The sequence below is a fragment of the Nycticebus coucang genome, chromosome 12, assembly GCF_027406575.1.
Source record: "Nycticebus coucang isolate mNycCou1 chromosome 12, mNycCou1.pri, whole genome shotgun sequence".
In the NCBI taxonomy this organism is placed as follows: domain Eukaryota; kingdom Metazoa; phylum Chordata; class Mammalia; order Primates; family Lorisidae; genus Nycticebus; species Nycticebus coucang.
The window spans coordinates 53,409,910-53,433,348 of record NC_069791.1 but is presented as its reverse complement, the minus strand read 5'-3'; the positions used below and the strand labels follow the sequence as shown (position 1 = coordinate 53,433,348).

Genomic DNA, 23,439 nt, shown 5'->3' with positions numbered 1-23,439 from the left:
GCTCTGACTCCATGGCTCTCCTCTCCTGGGGAAACCAAAGAATCGCAGGAGCCTGAAAACTTGATTTACCAATAGTATCCAACCGCTCCTCCCTTTTCAGAGGATGCCAGTCCCACCTTCCCACCGCTGCCATTTAAGCAGCAAAGTATCCAGGCCCCTCAAAAAACACTCAGTAGCCAGAGGTTGTAAAACATATTATTACATTTCATGTGTATGCACAGTGGGGAAGCCATCCTCACAGAGGTAAGAGTTTCAACTCAGGGACAATAACAGAAAGCCACCTTAGTCTAGTTCTCAACTATCCATCAGAGATAGCAGTGGCTAGCTGTTGTCCTTGGACTGAGATTTCCTCCTTTTTGCTGGTGGGGGCCTGTTGGAACTCAGGAGAGACACCAAAGAAATCTGAGGTTCTTTGGGGGTGCTATTCTGTTTCTGGAAGGCAGACTTCTTGAAAGGATGCTCTGACAACTGCTGCTTTACCCTCTCAGGCCCTTTGGCTTTCCCAAGGGGCTGATGATGGTCCTTAGGCTTGGGGGTGGCCTGGGTCTTCGACAGGGATAGCACAGTAGACATTTCTGTGTCCATGCTCTTGGGAGGGGCATTCTGCTTCAGAAATGCAACTTTCTTGGAGGACTGCAATTGAGGTGATTGTTGCTTTGGCTTCACAGTCACCTTTGGTTTCCTGATCACTTCAGCTTTTTCAGCTGGCTGACTGCAACCCCGAAGCTTAGAGGAAGCTTGGGCCTTTGTGACAGCAGGTACAGTAGACAATTCTGAGTGTGCCCCTTTGGAGATGCCATTCAGCTTCTTGAAGGCCTTTGGGGGATGCTGCTGTTTCTGCAACTGCTGCTTTGCCTTTGCAGACCCTTTAGCCTTCTTCACTGGCTGGTTGTTCTCACTGGTGGGGGTGACCTGACCCTTCAGATTAGGCAAGTCTAGGTTTGTATTACTGGCTGTTTCAGAATTTCCTAGGGTTAAAATCAAACAGATGATTTGAGGAAATAGACTTCATTACCAATCATTAGTAGAAGGGATAGTAGAGGTTTTAGACTATGGGAATTGCCATCTCGTGGCCAAAAGTTCCACATAATTAGGACAGTACCTAAAAGCAGATTACCTAGATTCCTATTACTTAATATCACCTGCCCTTTACTCAATCCTATTTAAACCGTGCATAAAGAGATCACTGCATCTCCTTGGGCCAAAACCTTTTTACAGGAAGCTGTGCACCCTTGAGGACAGTAACAAGACACTCTAAAGAGGAGGTGAATCTCAGGGTCTACTGAGCAAATGGGAAGTATTGGGCTTTAATTTTTCCCTGCCTCCCCCTCATCCCTGTGGATGTTGATGAAATGCAGAAAAATTAGAAGATACATCCACAACAACCTAATAAGACATCAATGAGGACTGACATTATTAAATGTTCTTTTTTAAGTTACAGCAAATTTTACTCTTTCTTACAGTTTTTGTTCTATATCATTCACATGTGCCTTTTTTGTTTGTTTGTTTTTTTGTAGAGACAAGAGTCTCACTTTATGGCCCTCCATAGAGTGCCGTGGCCTCACACAGCTCACAGCAACCTCCAACTTCTGGGCTTCAGCGATTCTCTTGCCTCAGCCTCCCAAGTACCTGGGACTACAGGCGCCCGCCACAACGCCTCGCTATTTTTTGGTTGCAGTTTGGCCAGGGCCGGGTTTGAACCCGTCACCCTTGGTATATGGGGCCGGCGCCCTACCGATTGAGCCACAGGCGCCGCCCCACATGTGCCTTTTTTAAGGGCATCATTAAAAAAGAAAAATTAACTTAAATCACAGTTTGTGTTTTGAGCAGCTCTTTTCTCCTTTTTCCAATTAAACCCAGAATACAGAGCTCTTGAGCTTGTTTCCAAAAGCTCCACCCTTCCCGGGCCAGGCTTCTCAAGAGGGCTCAGAAAATGATCTGCAGTTAGTGTGAGAGGCTCAGCAATCTACTGATAGGTCTGTGGAGCTCTGTTCCAACCAAAGCTAAGAGTGCTGCAACAGCAGAGTTTTATTATCAATAAGTCAACCCTGGGCCAAAAAGAAAAAGAAACCACAACCCACAGTTGGAATGCATTTAGAGCTGAACAGCTGCAACCACTTGGCAGAATAAAGGAAAAGGCCCTCATCTTTATGAATATTTTGGGTTTTTTTTAATGCTTCTGTGGAGATAAGGTCTCACCATGTTGCCCAGGCTGGTCTCAAACTCCTGGCCTCAAGTGTTCCTCCCACCTCAGACTCCCAAAGTGCTGGGATTACAAGTGTGAACCACCATGGCTGACCTTTATGAACACTTTAACCACATTTAAATATGTTCCTGGGCCGGGCACAGTGGCTCACGCCTGTAATCCTAGCACTCTGGGAGGCCGAGGCAGGTAGATTGCCTGAGCTCACAGATTGGAGACCAGCCTGAGCCAGAGTGAGACCTCATCTCTAAAAAATAGCTGGGCATTGTGGCAGGCGCCTGTAGCCCCAGCTACTTTGGAGGCTGAGGCAAGAGAATCACTTCAGCCCTACAGTTTGAGGTTGCTGTGAGCTGTGACACCATAGCACTCTACCGAGGGCAGCATAGTGAGACTCTATCTCAAATAAATAAATAAATAAATAAAGTCCAGCCCTCAAGAATAACTCCAGCTGGGATGAAAGGGCTGTCTCATCCAAGCATGCAAAGTCTGGGCTGATGGAAGTATGACTCCTTCCCTTCCTTGAAGTCACACCCTGTCTAGCCTCCTGAAAGGTAGAAAGATTGCAAAGGTGGGAATGAAAATGGAAAGAGCAGGTCACTCACCTGTTTGGGGCTGGGGTATAAAATTGGAGAATTTCTTGAACTTGGCAATAAAGAAACCATCCATATTGTGGGTATGAGGGTAGAAGCGTCGAGTGGAACGAAGAGAGGGGTGGAACCGTCTTTCTCGAAAGCGGGTAAAACCTTCTTGACCAAAGTCTAGACCTGTGGGCACCAGCCGCACGTTCCTCTTTTTCAGGGCATAGTCTACCACCCACTCATTCTCTTCTACCTGGATGTGTGGGAGGACGAAACAGAAGGGAGGAAAAAGGTGGAGGTGAAGGGAATTCTAAGGGGCAAACTGTCTTCAAGCCCTCTGTCTCCTGCCCTGCCATGGCAGGGATCTCACCATGATGGAACAGGTGCAGTAGACAAGGTAGCCTCCTGTCTTGGAGGTGGCATTGACAGAGTCAATAGCACTCAGAAGCAACTCCTTCTGAAGGTGAGCACAGCGCAAGATGTCTTTCTCATCCTGTTCAAAAGAGAGACCCAGTGGTGTTGGGAGAAAAATGTAAGCAAGCCGGGTGCAGTGGCTCAAGTCTGTAATCCTAACACTCTAGGAGATTAAGTGCGGCAGTGGATTGCTTGAACTCACGAGTCTGAGTAAAAGCAAGACCCTGTCTCTACTAAAAACAGAAAAACTGAGCCAAGAAAACTGCTTGAGTCCAAGAGGTAGAGGTTGCTCTGAGCTATGATGCCATAGCACTCTACCCAGGGCGACAGCTTGAGACTCTATCTCAAAAAAAAAAAAAGAGGGCTACTAACTGCCCAGAGTGCTCTTCTACCTCGCTTTCCAGCCCTACAAGACCCAGCACCATGCCTCTCAGTTTGTCCCACTACTTGACCCCTCACCTTATTAGTCTTCACAGATGGGTCCTTGGAGATAACCCCAGTACCACTGCAGGGAGCATCCAACAGCACTCGGTCAAAGCCCCCCACCACCTGAAGAAGAGAAGTAGGTTAATCAAATGTCTTCTGCAATCTGTAGTGCACCCATCTGTTTCCTATGGGCAAGTCTAAACATTCTAATGTCAGGAAAGGAGAATATAAACTGGAAAAAGCTTCAAGACAGAGACATCCAGAAGAGCAGTCCCACCTTGGGGAACTGGCGCCCATCATAGTGGCTGATAATGGTGTTGGTGACTCCCAGGCGGTGCAAGTTGCCCACAACACTCTTGAGACGCTCAGCATTGGCATCATTGGCAAGGATTACACCTGTGTTCTTCATCAGCTGGGCTAAAGGGAGGGCAGACCACAGTGCTGACCAGCTGGCTCTTTTGCCTCCACACTTTCTAACCTCCAGCCCAGGAATCTACAAGTCACTTTACCTCAAGGCAAACTTCACTCCCCACTCCCCTCTGCCTGGTGTACACTGGGCCCTCATGATCAACAAGCTTATCAGAGTGGTTTTTCCATTTTCACTAAATGTCTTTCTGGTCCTACAGACTAAGTTACTTCTTTTAAGTGCCAACAGCTCAAGAAACAGTTATGGCTGTTCATAATATGCTGAACACTGTGCCACAGACTAAATGCATTATCTCATCTCTCTCAGCCTAAGCATAATATAAAGGCCAAGCACAATTACTATCCTATTTCACAGATAATGAAAACACAATCAGAAGCTTGCCCAAGGTCAATGGGTAGTAGCACACCAGGTACTCAACCAAAGCTGACTCCAGGAACTGTGTCCTCACCACTCTGCTAGCTGCCTATATACTGTGTTCCACATACACTACGGGGTCACCAATCCCAACCGAGTACACTTTAAAAAAGCAGAGAGCCAAATAACGACACCTCTGCCTGCCCTTCTCATACCTATATAGCTGGTCTTTCCTCCAGGAGCACAACACATGTCCAGTATCCGCTCATGTTCTTGGGGTGCCAAGGCCATGACTGGCAACATGCTGGAGGCTCCCTGCAGCATGTAGTGCCCAGCCAGGTACTCAGGGGTAGCACCTATGGAGGAGGACTACTCTGTGACATGCTGGGACAAGGAAAGGGGCAGAAGAGCTATAGGGCAAGGAAGACTTACCAATAGGCACTGAAGAATCATATACCACTAATCCAGTCTTTGACCACTTGCCCAGAGGATCCAGGTTAACTCCACGATTGATTAGTGCCTGAAGAAGAATAAAGATTTAAAAAAACCTCATAGGTAAGCCAAGGTAGGAAGATTGCTTAAGGCCAGGAGTTTGAGTCTAACCTGGGCAACACAGTGAGATGTCTCCACAAAAAATAGAAAAATAAGCCAGGTACATTGGCACACATCTGTGGCCCCAGCTACTTGGGAGGATTGTTTGAGCCTAGAGTTTTGATGTTACACTAGCTATTAACACTGCACTCCAGCCTGAGTAACAGAGCAAGCCTCGTCTCTAAAAGGAGACTGTCTCAAAACAAAAACAAAAAACCCCACCAAAACAAAAGCAACCTCAGAGACTACCCCAAAACAGATGAAGACACAAAAACAGTTCATACCAGCACCAGCAGACCCAAGGCGCCAAGACTCCTAGAGTGCTTATTCAGAACAGTAACCACAGACTCACCAAGCAGTTTTTCTCCTCCCGTCCCATCCCACTGTATCCTTTTCTTAACCTCAGCTTCCGATTTTCCAAGAAGCAGGCCCCTCACCTTACTAAAATTTAATAATATTGGTTACAGCACAGTAAAGGTAACTATTGAGTTGTCTTCCTACCAGGAGATACACAATACACAGAATCATACCACTGACTTTAAAACAGAACCCTTGGATCAAGTATAAAATACTGATTGTGCATGTGTCTTTTTCTAGAGTCAGGAATCAGTTTTTCCAACTTCTCAATCATCTGCGTCCAATTCCTTGGGAGGCAGCATGTTTTATCTTGATGTAACTGTCTTACCCCAGACAGAAGGGACAAAGATTGGAGGGGTGAGTTTCTCATTCCAAAGAGGTCCTAGGCCCTCAGCCTGCCTAGGCCTCTCTAGGTTTGCCTCCTGGGATCATGCTTATCCTAAGACCTCACCCAGTCCCACTGAGAAGGGAAATCCTTGGAGTTAGAAAAAGTTGATACTTCCCTGAGATAAGCGAACCTTGGCTACCTCTTACCTGAGCAAGGTCTCGGCGTCGGGTTTTCAAGGTATTGGTTCGGAGGGTGATTGGCCGAGGCACCTCATTAGCTTCTAAAAACTCCACCAGCTGCAAAAGGGCAAGATAGCAGGGAATAAGTCAGGTTAGCTAAGTAGCTCAGTCCAATGAGGAGAGCAAGGAGACTGAACATCTTATTTATACATGGTAAGAAAGTGAGAAAAGAACACAGAAGAGGCATTAGGTTGGTGATCCAGTACCTCAGATAAAGGGAAGAGGTCCATGAGCTTGCCAAGCAAGAAGTCTCCATAGGAGTAATAAGTTGCCAGATCTTTCTTCAGCCGATTCAGATATTCAGAACGAGACCGACCTTCTTCCCTCTGGGTCCCAAAATCACGCAGAACTCCCACTAAATCCTGGATCCGCTTGTGAACTCGTTGCAGGTCTAGAGCCTGGGCATGTGGGACTGCTAAGGAACTGTTTCAAAGTGCCTGGAAATCCCTTTCACAAGCACCTTCCCCCTCACCCCCCCAACCCACCACTCTGCCTAGAAGGATATCATGCTCCATCTCCCCAGCAGGGGGCAGCACAGATGACCCTTCATCATCCACATTGATCTGCAGGCCCCCATCTGTCTCCTCCTCCTTTGTGCCGCCTGACTCAGGTGATCCTCCTTCTTCCTCCTCTGTCTCTTCACTCCACTGGACCCTACAAACAGGTCCAGGAACGATTCACAGAACAAAACAGACATCTCCTCCATCCTCACAGCTTCCTGAATCCCAACTGCTGCCCATTCTCTATCTTAGCAGTTTCTCAAACTCACCCAGCTTCCTGGGCCTTCTGCTTCTGAGCAGCTCTTTCAATGGGCAGCAACTGCAGAAAGACAAGAGGCTGGTAATGCAAACCTGACCTTCTATCACCCCACATATTACCTTCTATCACTCTTTTTTCTTTTCTTTTTTTTTTTGTAGAGACAGTGTCTCACTTTATGGCCCTTGGTAGAGTGCCGTGGCCTCACACAGCTCACAGCAACCTCCAACTCATGGGCTTAAGCGATTCTCTTGCCTCAGCCTCCCGAGTAGCTGGGACTACAGGCGCGCGCCACAATGCCCAGCTATTTGTTGGCTGCAGTTCAGCCGGGGCCGGGTTTGAACCCGCCACCCTTGGTATATGGGGCCGGCGCCTTACCGACTGAGCCACAGGCGCCGCCCTACCTTCTATCACTCTTAATTTTTTTTGCTAAATACAAATGTTAACAAAAAGAAGCTGAAAAAACCTGATATAAGATCAGCACAGGGCGGCGCCTGTGGCTCAGTGAGTAGGGCGCCGGCCCCATATGCCGAGGGTGCTGGGTTCAAACCCAGCCCCGGCCAAACTGCAACAAAAAAATAGCCGGGCATTGTGGCGGGCGCCTGTAGTCCCAGCTACTCGTGAGGCTGAGGCAAGAGAATCGCGTAAGCCCAAGAGTTAGAGGTTGCTGTGAGCCGTGTGACGCCAAGGCACTCTACCCAAGGGCTGTACAGTGAGACTCTGTCTCTACCAAAAAAAAAAAAAAAAAAAGATCAGCACAGTGTTGATCACCATTGAAACTAAGTGAGAAATTAATACTCTGTATATTTACTCTGTATTTTTCACATAGCTCAAATTACAATGTATTAATATTTTCAACTTTCCCACCACCCCCACCTCTGGTTCTCACTTTGTTGCCCAGACTGGAGTGCAGTACACAATCAGCTCACTGTAACCTTGAACTCTCGAGCTCAAGAGAGCCTTCTGCTTCACCTTACTAAATAGCTAGGATTATAGGCCTAAACCCCATCTTCAACTTTGTACTTGCTTTTTTCTTTTTTGAGACAGAGTCTCAAGCTGTCACTCTGGGTAGAGTGCTGTGGCATCACAGCTCACAGCAACCTCAAACTCTTGGGCCTAAGTGATTCTCTTGCCTCAGCCTTCCAAGTAGCTGGGACTACAGGCACCCACCACAATGCCCAGCTTTGTTGTTATTGTTGTTGTTGTTGCAGTTGTCATTGTTGTTTTAGCTGGCCGGGGTCAGGTTCGAACCCACCAGCCTCAGTGTATGTGGCCGGCACCCAACCCACTCAGCTACAAGCGCCGCATGTACTTGCTTTTTAAAATTCACAGACCACAAGCATTATCATAGTCATAATGCCAACGTTAACTCATCATATGCATTAAACATAATTTACTTAAGCATACTGGATACTCTGGAAGTTTCCAGGGTTTTTGGCAGTATGACTCACATGGTTCCTGCAAACCTGGTAATTAATTCTGTAGATAGAAGGGTTTGGGAAAGGGAAGCAAATAGGGACTTTCTCTTTTTATTCTATAAAAGTCTCTATTATTTGCATTTTTTAAGTAACATATTCACATACTAACTGTATAATAAATAACTTCTTGCACCTCAGTAAATTGACTACACTTTGAATCTGGAGTACTAAAAAACTCCTTTCCTCTAGTCAGGCTTATCCTTGGCATCCAGGCATAGCCTCAAGAATCTGGATCCCTTTCTGAATACCTACAATGGTGAATCTCACCTCTTCACCTTCATCCTCATCTTGGGAGTCGGAGTCAGCTCCATAGTCATCTACCATATCAGCATCACTGTCCTCAGAGCCCCAGAGAGCCCCCTGGTTCACCACACCATCCTCTTCAGAGTCTTCTTCCTCTTCTTCCTCATCACTGCTATGGGTTGATGCTGGACGCTTCTTGCCTCGAGCAGCATTCAATAAGGACTGGGCTCCCTTCTTACCAGGTGTATGGCAAGCTCCTGTACAGATCCCTAAGGATTTGAGGAATCCTGGATTAATGGCAGCCACATACTCCCCCAGTCACACCCCTGGAATCTATACTTTCTACCCCTCAAAATGGCCTTTTTGGTGCTCCTTTAATTTCAGAAATGTTTACCAAGTCCCTTCCATACCTAGGACCTATAGGACTCCTTATACAGTGTGGCCATAAAGTTGTTCTGCAATTCAACAGTTTTTTTTTAATTGCATATGAACTTTATGGCCACCCTGTATAGCACCCAGGTATTATTTTCACTAACCTTTTGGTAGTTTTTCAGACAAAGGTTTGGTCCCAGATGACCTATATGTCTTAAGGGCTTCAGCAGAACCCAACCTCCTCTTGGCTGCCCTGAAAAAATATAATGAAGAAACAAAAATATACCTCTAGGCTCTGCCATTTCCAACACAAAGAAATTTAAGTCCACAATTAGCCCTCTCCATCAACCCAGCCCATGTGGCTAATGATGAGCAGTATCAATTTAACCTCACACTCACATTTAACTTTTTCTTTCTTTTTTTTCCTTAAATTCCTCCATTTACTTTTTATTTTTATTTATTTATTTATTTTTGGCCGGGGCTGGGTTTGAACCCACCACCTCCGGTACGTGGGGCCGGTGCCCTACTCCTTGAGCCACAGATACCACTCCATTTACCTTTTTCGAGCCCGACTAGATAGCCTCTTTGAATTTTCATCACCTGTGGGGAAAAAAGGGAGGGGCAACAAAATAAAGTCAAGGGTTAAGAGACAAATGGGAGTGAAAATAAAAGAATTAGTACAATAATTAAAGGGAGTAGGTCTAAATCTCAGCCCTGCCATTTAGTAATTGTGAGTTACTTTAATGCTCAGCATCCACTTCCTTAACAGCTCTCTCACAGGACTCTTAAAAGAGATACAATGTGACCATAAAGTTCAGCATAGTGCCTAGGACTTGCTACTATCTCAACAAACTACATCTTTTTTTTTATATTCTTTTTTTTTTTTTTTTTGAGACAGAGCCTCAAGCTGTCACCCTGGGTAGAGTACCGTGACATCATAGCTCACAGTAACCTCAAACTCCTGGGCTCAAGTGATTCTCCTGCCTCTGCCTCCCAAGCAGCTGGGACCACAGGTGCCCGCCACAACGCGGGGCTATTTTTTGGTTGCAGTCGTCATTGTTGTTTGGGGGGCCCGGGCTGGATTTGAACCTGCCAGCTCAGGTGTATGTGGCTGGCGCCTTAGCAGCTTGAGCCACAGGTGCCGACCCAACAAACTACATCTTTTACAGTACAACGTCCTACACCTATTACCTGTCTAGTATCTTCTCCCAAGTCTTCCACGCAGTAGACTACTCATTTTTTGAGAGTCAGATCTGAGCTTTCCCATCTCCAGCCTTCCAAAGGCAGTTCAGTGACTATCTAGTCTTTCCTTAATTTCTTCTCGCTAAACTCTTACCTACTTTGCAAAATACACCTTAAAATAAAACTTCTGCAGTTCTGTACGGGTTGCCTCTTCCTCTATTCCCAATATTAAATCATGCCTCTCCTCTCATGGTTACATGTGTCCCTGCCACATCTTCCCTAAATTGTGAATGCTGATGACAACTGAGTGTCTTGGTCATACTTATTTCCTAATAACTCAGAGAAAACTCTACTTGAACACAAAACGAGCAGAGATAAAACACGGAAGGGAAATGAGGGAAAAGGTGGAGACCCAGGGGTCCAAATCTGACCCTTACCTGCAGGCAGGAATCTGATGAGTTCAGTCTCCGCACCCTTCTGTTTCCGGGCCTTTCGGCCTGGTCCGCGCTTCTCCTTCGTAGGGTCCAATTTGCGCCCCATGGCACTAGGAAAAGGAAAAAGGAGATAAATGCGTGCAGAACGCAGACTGAGCATAGAGTGGGAAAAGGAACAGCCTCGACTTAGCACCCCCAACACTTCCTTGGAGGCTGGACGAAACCACCTCCCCACCCTGAGGCCCTCGCCTCACGTCCCAGATCCGGTCAGAGATACCACCCATCGTTCCCCACCTTCCTCCAAACCCACCCGAAAGCGGCGCGAGGCCGGAGAGAGGTCCTAGGTACGGAGGAGCAGCAATCCACGTGCACGCCGGACTTAGGGCCTGTGCCCCGCTCCACGCAGGCGCACGGAGCGCACTCGCCTGGCAGCCTCGCCTCTTCCGGTTGGTTCCCGTCGGCCACAGCTCCCGGAACTTACGGTCGCCTTGGGAACGAGCAGACGGCGATGTACGACGGCCCGGAGTGGAGGGAAAAATGGAAAAGAAACCAGAAACCATTCTCCGCCAGGCAGCCTTTCTCTCAGGGAGTTGGCTTTTGGCTTTTTGCTTGGTTTCAGTCGGAAAACCTGGTGCCTGGAAGCCGGCCCCTCCCCTCCAACCTGGGAACGACAGTGGGTCCCTCCCTTTGACACCCACCACCCTAGGTCCAGCCTCAAGATCTCTGCACTCCACGCCCTACTCCCAAACCTTTGAAAGGGAAAGCCTCTTCCTAGCTCAGCCACACCCTTGCCGAGCCAGCCAAATAAGGCGCCCCTTCGCCTCAATTCACATCTGAAGTCAGGCGGGGAGACATCTTGCATCCCAGTTAGGCACAGTTCAAGAAAAACCTACCCAGCCTTCTTTCAAATTAATACTAAGGTAGTGTCTACTAGGTATTAAAAACTGTTCCAAGCACTTTACTGGTTTATCTTATAACCCTGTGAAGTAGATGTCTTTATTTCATACATGGAAAGTCTGTAGCCTGGAGAAAACTTGCTCAGACTCAGAGCCATTAATTAAGCGGTGGTGCAGGTAGTTTTGCAGCCTGTTATATTCTACAGGTGGTCTTCCTTGGTCAGGCACACGCACATAACTCTTCAGTGGAACATCAGGACGTGAGGTAGCCTCCCAAGTTCCAATTACACAGGATCGGGGACTCCTACCCTACACACTCATCCACCTGTGCCTATACCCACACTGAACCAGAGCACTAAAATACAAGGAAACTTTTATTTTCAATTTTCATCAAGAAATTTGCTGTGGTTTTTTATGCTTTTGGTTCTTTTTCCTTTTTTTTTTTTTTTCTCTTCCACTTTATTTCCTTCTAGCTGCTCAGTGGCTGGGGCCGCTGGGTTCCTGGTATTAAAAAGATGCCAACAGAGGTAGCTGTGTCTCGCCCAGGGGCCCAGCCCATTCTGAATACCCCCCCCCAAAGTTGAAAAGACAAAATAATCAACAAAATAAAACCAAAAGGAGGAAGAAATTCAGATCATTTTCTTCAAGCCTGGCAAGAACCCACAAGAGTTTGTGTGTAACAGACGTTACAGTGGGGAGAAGCCAGGGTCCAGAAGGCCAGCCCGCCAGCTCCCTGCAGGTGGCGCTGGGCTACTGCTGCATGTCTCTCCAGCAGGAAGGGCACCACTGCCCCTCACTCCCTCCCCTCCCCCAGTGCATGGAGGATGTTCCTTTACAACATGGAAGATGGGCAGAAGGAAGGTGAGGGTCTCTCAGGCCCCCAAGGGAGAAGCTGGGACAAGAGAAAGTGAGGAAGTTCACTGCTCAGCGGTGGAGGTGGTATCATCAACCTGGATCTTCACTGTTGCTGGGCTACCTGTAATAGGGAAAGAGAACCAAGGGAGTCAGAATCCAAATGACAGGAATCCACCCAATCCCAAAGGAACTCACTGACACCCGCTGCCCAGTATATAAAAGCTAGGGACACAGAGCAAAGTTACAAGTTCCACAGTGGTACAGGAAGAGCTGGCAAGAAAAATTGGTTCTACCTGCTGTGGGGTAGGTTCAGGTGCCCGGTTTGCCAGGCGGCTAAGAATGTTACGCTCTGACATCTGTAACCTCACAGCAACTGGGGGAATTCGGGCAATGGTAGCTGGGAGTCGAGTCACATCTGCTTTCATGTCACTCAGTAGTTCTTCCAACTGTTTCAGAACTGTGTAAGGGAAAAAAAAGAGGTGGTGAGCTAAAATGGTCAAGACTGTGTGGTTAGGGCACGGGCCACATACACCAGGGCTGGGTTTGAACCCTGCCCGGGCCTGCTAAACAACAACAACTGCAACATAAAGATAGCTGGGCATTGTGATGGGCATCTATAGCCCCAGCTACTTGGGAGGCTGAGGCAGGAAAATCACTTGGGCCCAAGAGTTTGAAGTTGCTGTGAGCAGTAATGCTACGGCACTCTACCAAGGACAACATAGGGAGATCTCAAAAAAAAAAAAAAAGGCTCAGCGCCCAAAGCACAATGGTTACGGCACCAGCCACATGCACCGAGGCTGGTGGGTTCGAACCCAGCCTGGGCCAGCTAAAACAACAATGACAACTGCAACAAAAAAATATATAACTGGGCGTTGTGGTGGGTGCCTGTAGTCCCAGCTCCTTGGGAGGCTGAGGCAAGAGAATCACGTAAGCCCAAGAGTTTGGCTCAGTGCCTGAAGCTCAAGTGGCTAAGGCACCAGCCACATACACCAGAACTGGTTGGTTTGAATCCAGCCTGGGTCTGCCAAACAACAATGACAGCTACAACCAAAAATATAGCCGGGCGTTGTGGTGGGCACCTGCAGTCCCAACTACTTGGGAGGCTGAGGCAAGAGAATTGCTTAAGCCCAGGAGTTGGAGGTTGCTGTGAGCTATAATGCCACAGCACTCTATCCAGGCTGACAGCATAAGGCTCTGTCTCAAAAAAAAAAAAAAAAAAAAAAAGACAGACAGAATTCCTTCTACCCTAGTGGACCAGACTCCCTATTTTTTTTTTTTTTTTACAGAGTCTCACTTTATGGCCCTCGGTAGAGTGCTGTGGCATCACATAGCTCACAGCAACCTCCAACTCCTGGGCTGAAGCGATTCTCTTGCCTCAGCCTCCCGAGTAGCTGGGACTACAGGTGCCCGCCACAACGCCCAGCTATTTTTTGGTTGCAGTTCAGCTGGGGCCGGGTTTGAACCCGCCACCCTCGGTATATGGGGCCGGCGCCTTACTGACTGAGCCACAGGCGCCGCCCCAGACTCCCTAATTTTTATGACCAAGTTACTGTGATGTATTATTACCTTTTCTGAGTAATTTGACCTGGCCTCTACTGTGCTCACTCCTATTACTTATATTTCAGTTCCAACTATCCATGATTCTGTGCTTTTAAAAGACTCATTGGCTCCTAGCCCGTAGCACAGTGGTTACGGCACCAGTCACATACACCGAAGTTGGCAGGTTTGAACCCCGCCCTGGTTGTGGTGTCAAAGCTTACAGGAGTCAAGTGATCCTCTTGCCTCAGCCTCCAGAGTAGCTGGGACTACAGGCACCTGCCACAACACCCGGCTTTTTTTTTTTTTTTTTAAGAGATGGGGGTCTCGCTCTGGCTCAGATTGATCTCGAACCTGTGAACTTAGGCAATCCATCTGCCTGGGCCTCCCAAGTGCTAGGATTATAGGTGTTGAGCCACCGCACCCAGCCCCTTCCTCCACTTCTTGACAGCAGCTTATTCCTATGTTTCCTTCTCTCACTCTCATCTTTTCTCTTTACCTTCTGGATCTGTTTCCCACATTCCTGATAACAGCCTTCTTTTCTTTCTTTTTTTTTTTTTTTTTGAGACAAAGTCTCACTTTGTTGTCCTTGGTAGAGTGCCACGGCATCACAGATCACAGCAACCTCCAGCTCTTGGACTCAGGTGATTCTCTTGCCTCAGCCTCCCGAGTAGCTGGGACTACAGGCACCCACCACAATGCCCGGCTACAGCCTTCTTTTCATTTCACCCTCATGATGTTTTAACTTTGATTAGACAAATATGGAAAGGGGACTAAAATTTGATGGGATCTTAAATCACCTGAAGTTACTGCTAAAGTATCCCAGATAGAACTGTATTATTCACTTTGCTTTCATCTCAAGAATCTGAATATAGTAAAAGAGGCAAAGAACTACTAAGATATTAGCTTCTCAAGGAAGATGACAAAAATCTCTAGCACATCTTAAGCTCCCAGACAAAAGGGCTCAGAAAAATGTTTGGAAACAAAAGGTTTCTGGATGTTGGGATTGGTTAGGAGGTAGGAGGATAAATTAGCAGTAGGCAGGGGAGCCACTGGCTACCTTTGTGCAAGACTGCATTGGCTGGCTTGTTTCCTGCCATTGACTCCTTGGACAGGTGCTGATGACTTTCCGCCAAACATTCCACTTCAGCAAATCGTGTGTTCAGGGCCATGGAAGGGTGAGAGGGATCCTCCGACATGTTTAGGTAAGCTGCCCTGCGTAGCTGTTCCTCAATCACCAGGGCTTGTTCCAAGAGCTGGACAAGGGATAAAGACACAGGAGTTGGACTGACACTCACTTTGCTCACTTAAGATGGGCCTCCCAGCTCATCTCTTCCTCCAGGTAACGTGAACCTACAGAGAACTTCATGGATAGATCCCCAACACTATTCTCCACACCCAAGCAGTGCAATACTACTACATTGTTTCTTTTGTTCCCTTTGGAGGCCCATGTTTTAAAAACCTTTACCCTTGGTGACGCCTGTGGCTCAGTGAGTAGGGCGCCGGCCCCATATGCTGAGGGTGGCAGGTTCAAACCCAGCCCCGGCCAAACTGCAACAAAAAAATAGCCGGGCATTGTGGCGGGTGCCTGTAGTCCCAGCTGCTCGGGAGGCTGAGGCAGGAGAATCGCATAAGCCCAAGAGTTAGAGGTTGCTGTGAGCCATGTGATGCCACAACACTCTACCCGAGGGCCGTAAAGTGAGACTCTGTCTCTATAAAAAAAACAAAAACCTTTACCCTTTAGATTCTCCCTTATAGAAAAATGATCAAAAATTGGCCAGGTAACCTGGCTCATGCCTATAATCTTAGCACTTTGGGAGGCTGAGACTGGAAGATCACATGAGACCAAAAGTTCAAGAACAGCATGGGCAATAGCAAGCCCCCATCTCTACAAAAAAAAAAAAACAGGGTGGCGCCTGTGGCTCAGTCGGTAAGGCGCCGGCCCCATATACCGAGGGTGGCGGGTTCAAACCCAGCCCTGGCTGAACTGCAAACCAAAAAATAGCTGGACGTTGTGGCGGGTGCCTGTAGTCCCAGCTACTCGGGAGGCTGAGGCAAGAGAATCGCTTCAGCCCAGGAGTTGGAGTTTGCTGTGAGTTGTGTGATGCCACGGCACTCTACCGAGGGCGATAAAGTGAGACTCTGTCTCTACAAGAAAAAAAAAGAAAGAAAGAAAGAAAGAAAAGAAAATTAGACCAGGCTCAATGGCTAGCACTGTAATCCTGTAATCCTAGCACTCTGGGAGACAGAGGTAGGTGCATTCCCCTGAGCTCACAGGTTTGAGACCAGCCCAAGGAAGAGCAAGACCCCATCTCTAAAAATAGCCACGTGTTGTGGCAGGTGCCTATAGTCCCAGCTACTTGGGAGGCTGAGGCAAGAGAGTTGCTTGAGCCCAAGAGTTGGAGGTTATTGTGAGCTATGACACCACAGCATTCTATTGAGGGTGACAAAGTGAGACTCTGTCTCAAAAAAAAAAACAAAAAAACTAGCCAGGTAAGGTGGCCCACAGCTGTAGTCCTAGCTACTCTGGAGCCTCAGGGGGAAAGATTGCTTGAGCCCAGAAATTTGCAGTTGTATCGAGCTGTGATCGTGCCAGTGCACTCTAGCCTGGGCAACAGAGAAAGACTCTGTCTCAAACAAACAAAACACATAAAACTCAGGCAGTGCCTGTAGCTCAGTGGGTAGGGTGCCAGCCACATACACCAAGGTTGGTGGGTTTGAACCTGGCCAGGGCCTGCTAAAAACACAATGACAGGCTCGGCGCCTGTGGCACAGAGGTTATGGCGTTGGCCACAGACACTGAGGCTGGTGGGTTTGAACCCAGCCTGGTTCTGCTAAACCACGGCAACTGCAACAAAAAAAAAAAGAAAGAAAGAAAAAATAGCCAGGCATTGTGGCAGGCACCTATAGTCGCAGCTACTTGGAAGGCTGAGACAAGAAAATTGCTTAAGCCCAAGAGTCTGAGGTTGCTGTGAGCTGTAACGCCATGGCACTCTACCGAGGGCAACATAATTCAACGCTGTCTCAAAAAAAAAAAAAAAGCCAGGCATTGTGGCAGGCACCTGTAGTCCCAGCTACTTGGGAGGCTGAGGCAAGACAATCACTTAAGCCTAAGAGTTTGAGGTTGCTGTGAGCTAGGCTGGTGCCACAACATGCTAGCCTGGGGCAACAAAGTGAGACTCTGTCTCAAAAAACAACAAAGAAAAAGTATGTAAGGAATCTGGCTCAGGGCCTGTAGCTCAAGAGGCTAAAGGGCCAGCCACATACACCAGAGCTGGTGGGTTGGAATCCAGCCTGGGCCTGCCAAACAGCGACAGCTACAACCAAAAAATGGCTGAGTGTTGTGGCAGGCGCCTGTAGTCCCAGCTACTTGGAAGGTGGAGGCAGGAGAATCACTTGAGCCCAGGAGTTGCAGGTTGCTGTGAGCTGTGATGCCACAACACTCTACTCAGGGCAACAGCTTAAGGCTCTGTCTCAAAAAAAAAAAAAAAGTAAGGAATTAAAAACAAATAATCCCCCGCCCCCTTTTTTTGAGTGGCTGCCCTGGTTAGAGTGAGGTAGTATCACCCTAGCTCACAGAAACCTCACACTGCTGGGTTCAAAGGATCTACCTGCTTCAGCTTCCTAAGTAGCTGAGACTACCAGTGCCTGTCACAAAGCCCAGCTAATTTTTCAATTTTAAGTAGAGAAGGATCTCACTCTTGCTCAGGGTGGTCTCAAACTCCTGAGTTCAAGTGATCATACACCTTGGCCTCTCAAAGTGTTAGGATTACAGGAGTGAGCCACTGCTCCCGGCCAATAGTAACTATGGATGTTCTGTTGTTCTTTTGAGATTTTTCTATGTGTATGTTTTTCACATTAATTGAGATCATATATGTCTTATTTTTTCTTAAGACACAGTCTCACTCAGTCACCCTTGACAGAGTGCCATAGGAGGTCATAGTTCACAGCAACCTCAAACTCCTGGGACTACAGGCACCTGCCAGGATGCCTGGCTAGCTTTTCTATTTTTGGTAGACACAGGGTTTCACTCTTGCTCAGGATGGACTCGTACTCCTGAGCTGAAGCAATCTGCTCACATCTGCTTCCCTGTGTGCAAGGATTATAGGCGTAAGCCACTGTATCTGGCTCATATTGTGTTTTCATTGTTACATGGTTAAGTATCTTCCTTTATCACATACTACTATATTGTGTTTTCATTCTAAGTTTCGTGGTTAAGTTTCTTCCTTTATCATATACTACTTTTCAAAAACTTCAATGGTTGTGTGGTAGACCATCCTATGGATATACCTACTGTAGTTATCTACCATACTTTTATATCAGCTTCTTTTTTTCTTTTTCTTTTTTGAGACAGAGTCTCACTATGTTGCCCTCAGTTAATTGCTGTGGCATCACAGCTCACAGCAACCTTCTCTTGGGCTTAAGCAATCCCCTTGCCTCAGCTTCCCAAGTATCTGGGACTACAGGTGCCTGCCCCAATGCCTGGCTTTTTTTTTTGCAGTTGTCATTGTTTAGCTGGCCTGGGCTGGGTTTGAACCTGCCTTCCTTGCAGCTGTGACATAACCACTGTGCCACAGGCGGCAAGCCAGGTTCTTTTATTCTTTTTGCCACCCTCGATAGAGTGCCATGGCGTCATAGCTCACAGCAACCTCTAACTCTTGGGCTCAAGTGATTCTCTTGCCTCAGCCTCCCAAGTAGCTGTGACTACAGGCACCCACCACAACACCCAACTATTTTTAGAGACAAGGTCTCACTCTGGCTCAGGCTGGTCTTGAACCTGTGAGCTCAGGTCCTCCACCCTCCTCCGTCTTCCAAGTGCTGGGATTACAGGTGTGAGCCACCACACCCAGCCATGGTTGTTTGTTTTGAGACAGAGTCTTACTCTGTCACCCCAGGTAGAAAACCATGACATCACCATAGCTCACATCAACCTCAAACTCAGGCTCAAGCCATCCTTTTGCCTCAGCCTCCAAAGTAGCCTTACTCTTGCTTAGGCTGGTGTCAACCTCCTGAGCTCCAGCAATCTACCTACCTCAGCCTCCCAAAGTGCAAGGATTACAGACACAAGTCCACTGAGCCTGGCTGAGGTTCTTTTATTCTTTAAAAATAATTTTAAGCTGGGTATAATAGCTCAAACCTATAATCCTAACACTCTGGGAGGCCAAGACAGGAGGATCACTTCAGCTCAGGAGTTTAAAACCAACTTGTCCCTACTAAAAAACAGAAAAAAATAGCCAGCCATGGTGACATGCACCTATAGTCTCACTCAGGAGGCTGAGGTGGGAGGATCACTTGAGCCCAAGAGTTTGAGGCCGCAGTGAGCTATGATGACGACACTGCACTCTAGCGATGATGATGGAGGAAGACTCTGTTTCTGTTTTATCTCATCTCATTTCCTTCCTCCCACAAAGGCAGCCTTTTTTTTTTTTTTTTGAGACAACTTCAAGCTGTTGCCCTGGGTAGAGTGCCATGGCATCACAGCTCACAGCAACCTCCAACTCCTGGGCTCAAGCGATTCTCCTGCCTCCACCTTCCAAGTAGCTGGGACTACAGGTGCCCACCACACGCCTGGCTATTTTTTGGTTGCAGCCGTCATTGTTGTTTTGGCAGGCCCAGGCTGGATTCAAACAGGCCAGCTCAGGTGTATGTGGCTGGCACCTTAGCTGCTTGAGCTACAGGTACCGAGCCAAGGCAACCTTTCTAATACAGTTACTCAGCCTTCTTTTATGGGTTCTTTTTTTTTTTTTTTTTTTTTTTTGAGACAGAGTCTCACTATGTTCCCTCAGTAGAGTGCCGTTGAGTCACAGCTCACAGCAACCTCAAACTCTTAGGCTTAAGCGATTCTCTTGCCTTAGCCTCCCAAGTAGCTGGGCCTACAGGTGCCTGCCTCAATACCCGGCTATATTTTTGTTGTATTTGTCATTGTTATTTGGCAGGTCCGGGCTGGGTTCAAGCCCACCAGTCCTGGTCTATGTGGCCAGCACCCTAGCCACTGAGCTACAGGTGCAGAGCCCTTTTCTGGGTGTTTTTTTTTTTTTTTAGAGACAGAGTCTCAAGCTGTCACCCTGGGTAGAGTGCCATGGCATCATAGCTCACAGCAACCTCCAACTACTGGGCTCAAGCGATACTCCTGCCTCAGCCTCCCAAGTAGCTGGGACTACAGGCACCCGCCACAACCCCCAACTATTTTTTGGTTGCAGCCGTCATTGTTGTTTGGCAGTCTCAGCTGGATTTGAATCCGCCAGCTCAGGGTGTATGTGGCTGGTGCCTTAGTGGCTTGAGCCACAGGCCTTTTATGGGTTCTTAAAGAATGTCACTGCTGGCTCAGCACCTATGGCTCAAGCGGCTAAGGCGCCAGTCCTATACACCTGAGCTGGTGGGTTTGAATCCAGCCCGGGCCCGCCAAACAACTATGATGGTTGCAACCAAAAAAAAGCCAGGCATTGTGGTGGGTGCTTGTAGTCCCAGCTATTTGGGAGGCTGAAGCAAGAGAACTGCCTAAGCCCAAGAGCTGGAGGTTGCTGTGAGCTATGATGCCACGGCACTCTACCGAAGGTGACAGTAAAACTCTATCTTTATTTGAAAAAAAAAAAAAAACAATCATTTTAGGGCAGCGCCTGTGGCTCAGTGGGTAGGGCACCAGCCCCATATACTGTGGGTGGTGGGTTCAAACCCAGCCCTGGCCAAACTGCAACAAAAAAATAACCAGGCGTTGTGGCGAGCACCTATAGTCCTAGCTACTAGGAAGGCTGAGGCAAGAGAATCGCCTAAGCCCAGGAGTTGAAGGTTGCTGTGAGCAGTGTGATGCCACAGCACTCTATCAAGTGCAATAAAGCGAGACTCTGTCTCTACCAAAAAAAAAAAAAAATCATTTTATCACAAGGACATTTGCACTCCAATGTTTTATAGCAGCTTAATTCATCAATTAATTCACAAACATGTGGAAACAACCCAAGTGCCCATCAACCCATGGATAGATTGATTAATAAACTGTGGTTTATATACACCATGAAATACCATTCAGCCATAAAAAAAGATGGAGACTTTACATCTTTTAGAATTACTTAGATGGAGTTAAAGAACATTTTCTTTAGTATGCATTTCAAGAATGGAAAAGCAAGCACCCTATGTACTTGATACTAATTTGAAACTAGTAGATAAACAACTACAGGCCCACCAAGAGAAAAACACAATTAAATTCAAGTGGGGGGGGGCAGTGGAGACTCAGTAAGTTCCCACCTAATAGGTACAATTTAGAGTTATATGGCACACTTCTTGGGTAAAGGACTCAACTATAACTTGGACGCTACCTAACATACAATGTAACCCTTTCATTATTTAAAAAAAAAAAGTTATACTGCACTGAACACTCTTGCACATCTGTTACCTGATGGAGCTAGGTTAAAGACTCTTTGAAATAAATTCCAAAAGACAGAACGTTGGTTCTTAAGAGACAATTTAACTTGCCTAAATATCCATTGGTTCTTAGAAAGTGAATCCAGGAGGAGCCAGGAAAAAAAGATGGTATGAGAACAGGCTACTGTTTCTTTAGCAGTATCTGGCTCTATCAGGGCCTGTTCATTTACTCCCAAACAGACCCAGCATCTCCTGAATCTACATAGGTGTGTCTCCTTCACCAGCTCTCTTTTCTTGCTCCAAACTATGAGCATTCTCCAGGTTTAGTTGTTGGCTCACTGCCGTTCTTTTAAAGCATTCACCCAAGAAATTTCGCTTCTATTGTCAGCCGTGAGCACCTCTACATAGATGATTTGATGCTTCTCAAAGGCACACGTTGAGGACTGTTCATGATCCCACTAGTATATGGTGGTGAACTTAGTAGTAGGATGAGTCATAGACTTGGGAAAAATACCAAATGACTTGCCTAAAATTGGCAAGGTATGGGGGCTCAGGCCTGTAATCCTAGCACTCTGGGAGGCCAAGGCAGGAGGATCCCTTGAGGTGAGGAGTTCAAGACTAGCCTAAGCAAGAGAGAGACCCTGTCTCTACTAAAAAATAAAAATAAAAATAGAAAAATTAGCCAGGAGTAGTGGTTGGGTGCCTATAGTCCCAGCTACTCAGGAGTCTGAGGTAAGAATATCACTTAAACCCAGGAGTTGGAGGTTGCTGTGAACTAAGCTAAGGCCATGGCACTCTAGCCCAGGGACAGAGCAAGATTCTGTTAAATAAACAACACACAATTAAAACAAAAATAGTTTTCTCATTCTTTTCTACAAATTGCTATTTTTTTTTCCTTTTTTTCAAGATAGGGTTGTGCTATTTCCCAAGCTTGAGTGCAGTGGTTGCTCATTGCAACATCAAACTCCTGGGCTCATGTGATCCTCCTGCCGCAACTCATGAGTAGCTGGGACTACAGGCTCATGCCATCATACCTGCTAATGTTTCTATTTTTTTGTAGGAGTAGGAGGGTCTTCACTCTTCCTCAGGCTGTCTCCAAATCCTGACCTCAAGCAATCCTCCTGCCTCAGCCTCCCAGGGTGCTAGGATGACAGGTATGAGCCACTGCACCCAGCCAGGTTTCACTTTTTTTTTTTTTTTTTGTAGAGACAGAGTCTCACTTTACCGCCCTCCAGTAGAGTGCCGTGGCGTCACACGGCTCACAGCAACCTCCAACTCTTGGGCTTACGCGATTCTCTTGCCTCAGCCTCCCGAGCAGCTGGGACTACAGGCGCCCGCCACAACACCCGGCTATTTTTTTGTTGCAGTTTGGCCGGGGCTGGGTTTGAACCCGCCACCCTCGGTATATGGGGCCAGTGCCCTACCCACTGAGCCACAGGCGCCGCCCAGGTTTCACTTTTTTTAAATGGTTGAAAAAAGAGCAAAAGAAGACTATTTTGTGCCACCCCATTAAATCATATAAATGTCAAATTTCAAAGTCCATAAACAAAGTCTCACTGAAACACATCCATACTTAATTCATATGTATCTCCTATAGCTGCTTTCATACAACAATGACAAAGTATAATACTTGCAACAGAGTCCCATAAAGCCTGATACTTTTCTGGCCCTTTAATAGAAAAGGCTAGCTGATACCTATGGTAAATTAATAATCCCTGTAAATTCTTTAGTGTTTTGTTTTCTTTATCCTTATCTTTTTCATTTTCCACAACTAGCCTAATAGGCCAGGCCCTTCATACCTCACGATTATATGACAATTCAATTATCATATGAGTGCTGTTTCCATTTTCCTTGGTCCAATCAAAACTCTGCTCACAAACCTTCAATGACTATTAACCTAAGAGTAAAGTCCAAACTCTATATCTGGTACCAAGAACCCACCTACTGACTTCTAGCCCCTGCCTTTCTCTTTCCAGCCTATCATCACCCAACACACGTTTTCTACAGCTCAACACTCCGCCACCTGTTCACCCTTCTGTTTCTACCCAGTGATCTCTATCACATTCATCAAAACTTAATTCCAATACCATCATCTCCATAAAGCCATTGGTGAGCTCCCTTCCTACTTCCCCAGTTCCTTCTGGAGAATTTTCTCATGCTACTCAGCAATCTCCATCCTGATATGAAAAATGGCATCATCCTCAGCGCCAGTAGCTCAGTGATTAGGGTGCCGGCCACATGCACCAGGGCTGGTGGGTTCGAACCCGGCCAGGGCCTGCTACAAACAACAACAACAACAACAAAAATAGCTGGGCGTTGTGGCGGGCGCCTATAGTCCCAGCTACTTGGGAGGCTGAGGCAAAAGAATCGCTTAAGCCCAAGAGCTTGAGGTTGCTGTGAGCTGTGACATCACA

At 47.1% G+C, this 23,439-nt stretch overlaps 2 protein-coding genes across 7 annotated transcripts in view; both read right to left on the bottom strand.

The window, feature by feature from the left end:
* Positions 1–183: 183 nt before the first annotated feature.
* Positions 184–11,496, bottom strand: NOP2 (NOP2 nucleolar protein). The gene is made up of 16 exons (XM_053556473.1): positions 10,693–11,496; positions 10,386–10,492; positions 9,324–9,366; positions 8,931–9,019; positions 8,419–8,663; positions 6,687–6,736; positions 6,423–6,571; positions 6,124–6,323; positions 5,885–5,974; positions 4,835–4,922; positions 4,618–4,758; positions 3,899–4,038; positions 3,655–3,744; positions 3,152–3,274; positions 2,806–3,034; positions 184–968 (listed from the first exon to the last, which is right to left on the bottom strand). The coding sequence occupies exons 2-16, from the start codon at positions 10,486–10,488 to the stop codon at positions 322–324; spliced, it is 2,427 nt and encodes an 808-aa protein (XP_053412448.1). The 5' UTR covers positions 10,489–10,492; positions 10,693–11,496; the 3' UTR covers positions 184–321.
* A 138-nt stretch (positions 11,497–11,634) lies between these two features.
* Positions 11,635–23,439, bottom strand: part of CHD4 (chromodomain helicase DNA binding protein 4) — a 40,770-nt gene continuing 28,965 nt past the window's right edge. For 3 of the 6 annotated variants that reach the window (XM_053556463.1, XM_053556465.1, XM_053556467.1), the window contains 3 exons: positions 14,730–14,925; positions 12,427–12,590; positions 11,635–12,254 (listed from right to left, as the gene is read on the bottom strand). In XM_053556463.1, coding sequence (XP_053412438.1) covers positions 12,237–12,254; positions 12,427–12,590; positions 14,730–14,925 — 378 coding nt within the window. In that variant the 3' untranslated portion in view covers positions 11,635–12,236. Of the gene's footprint in view, positions 12,255–12,426; positions 12,591–14,726; positions 14,926–23,439 lie in introns of all 6 variants that reach the window. The other 3 variants (XM_053556464.1, XM_053556468.1, XM_053556466.1) reach the window with 1 other exon arrangement.

Coding starts and splice junctions, on each gene's coding strand:
- NOP2 (XM_053556473.1), bottom strand. CDS start 10,488: ATGGGGCGCAAATTGGACCCTACGAAGGAGAAGCGCGGACCAGGCCGA. Junction 9,020..9,323: donor TCTAGTCGGGCTCGAAAAAG/GTAAATGGAGTG, acceptor ATATTTTTTCAG/GGCAGCCAAGAGGAGGTTGG. Junction 6,572..6,686: donor CAGAAGGCCCAGGAAGCTGG/GTGAGTTTGAGA, acceptor ACCTGTTTGTAG/GGTCCAGTGGAGTGAAGAGA.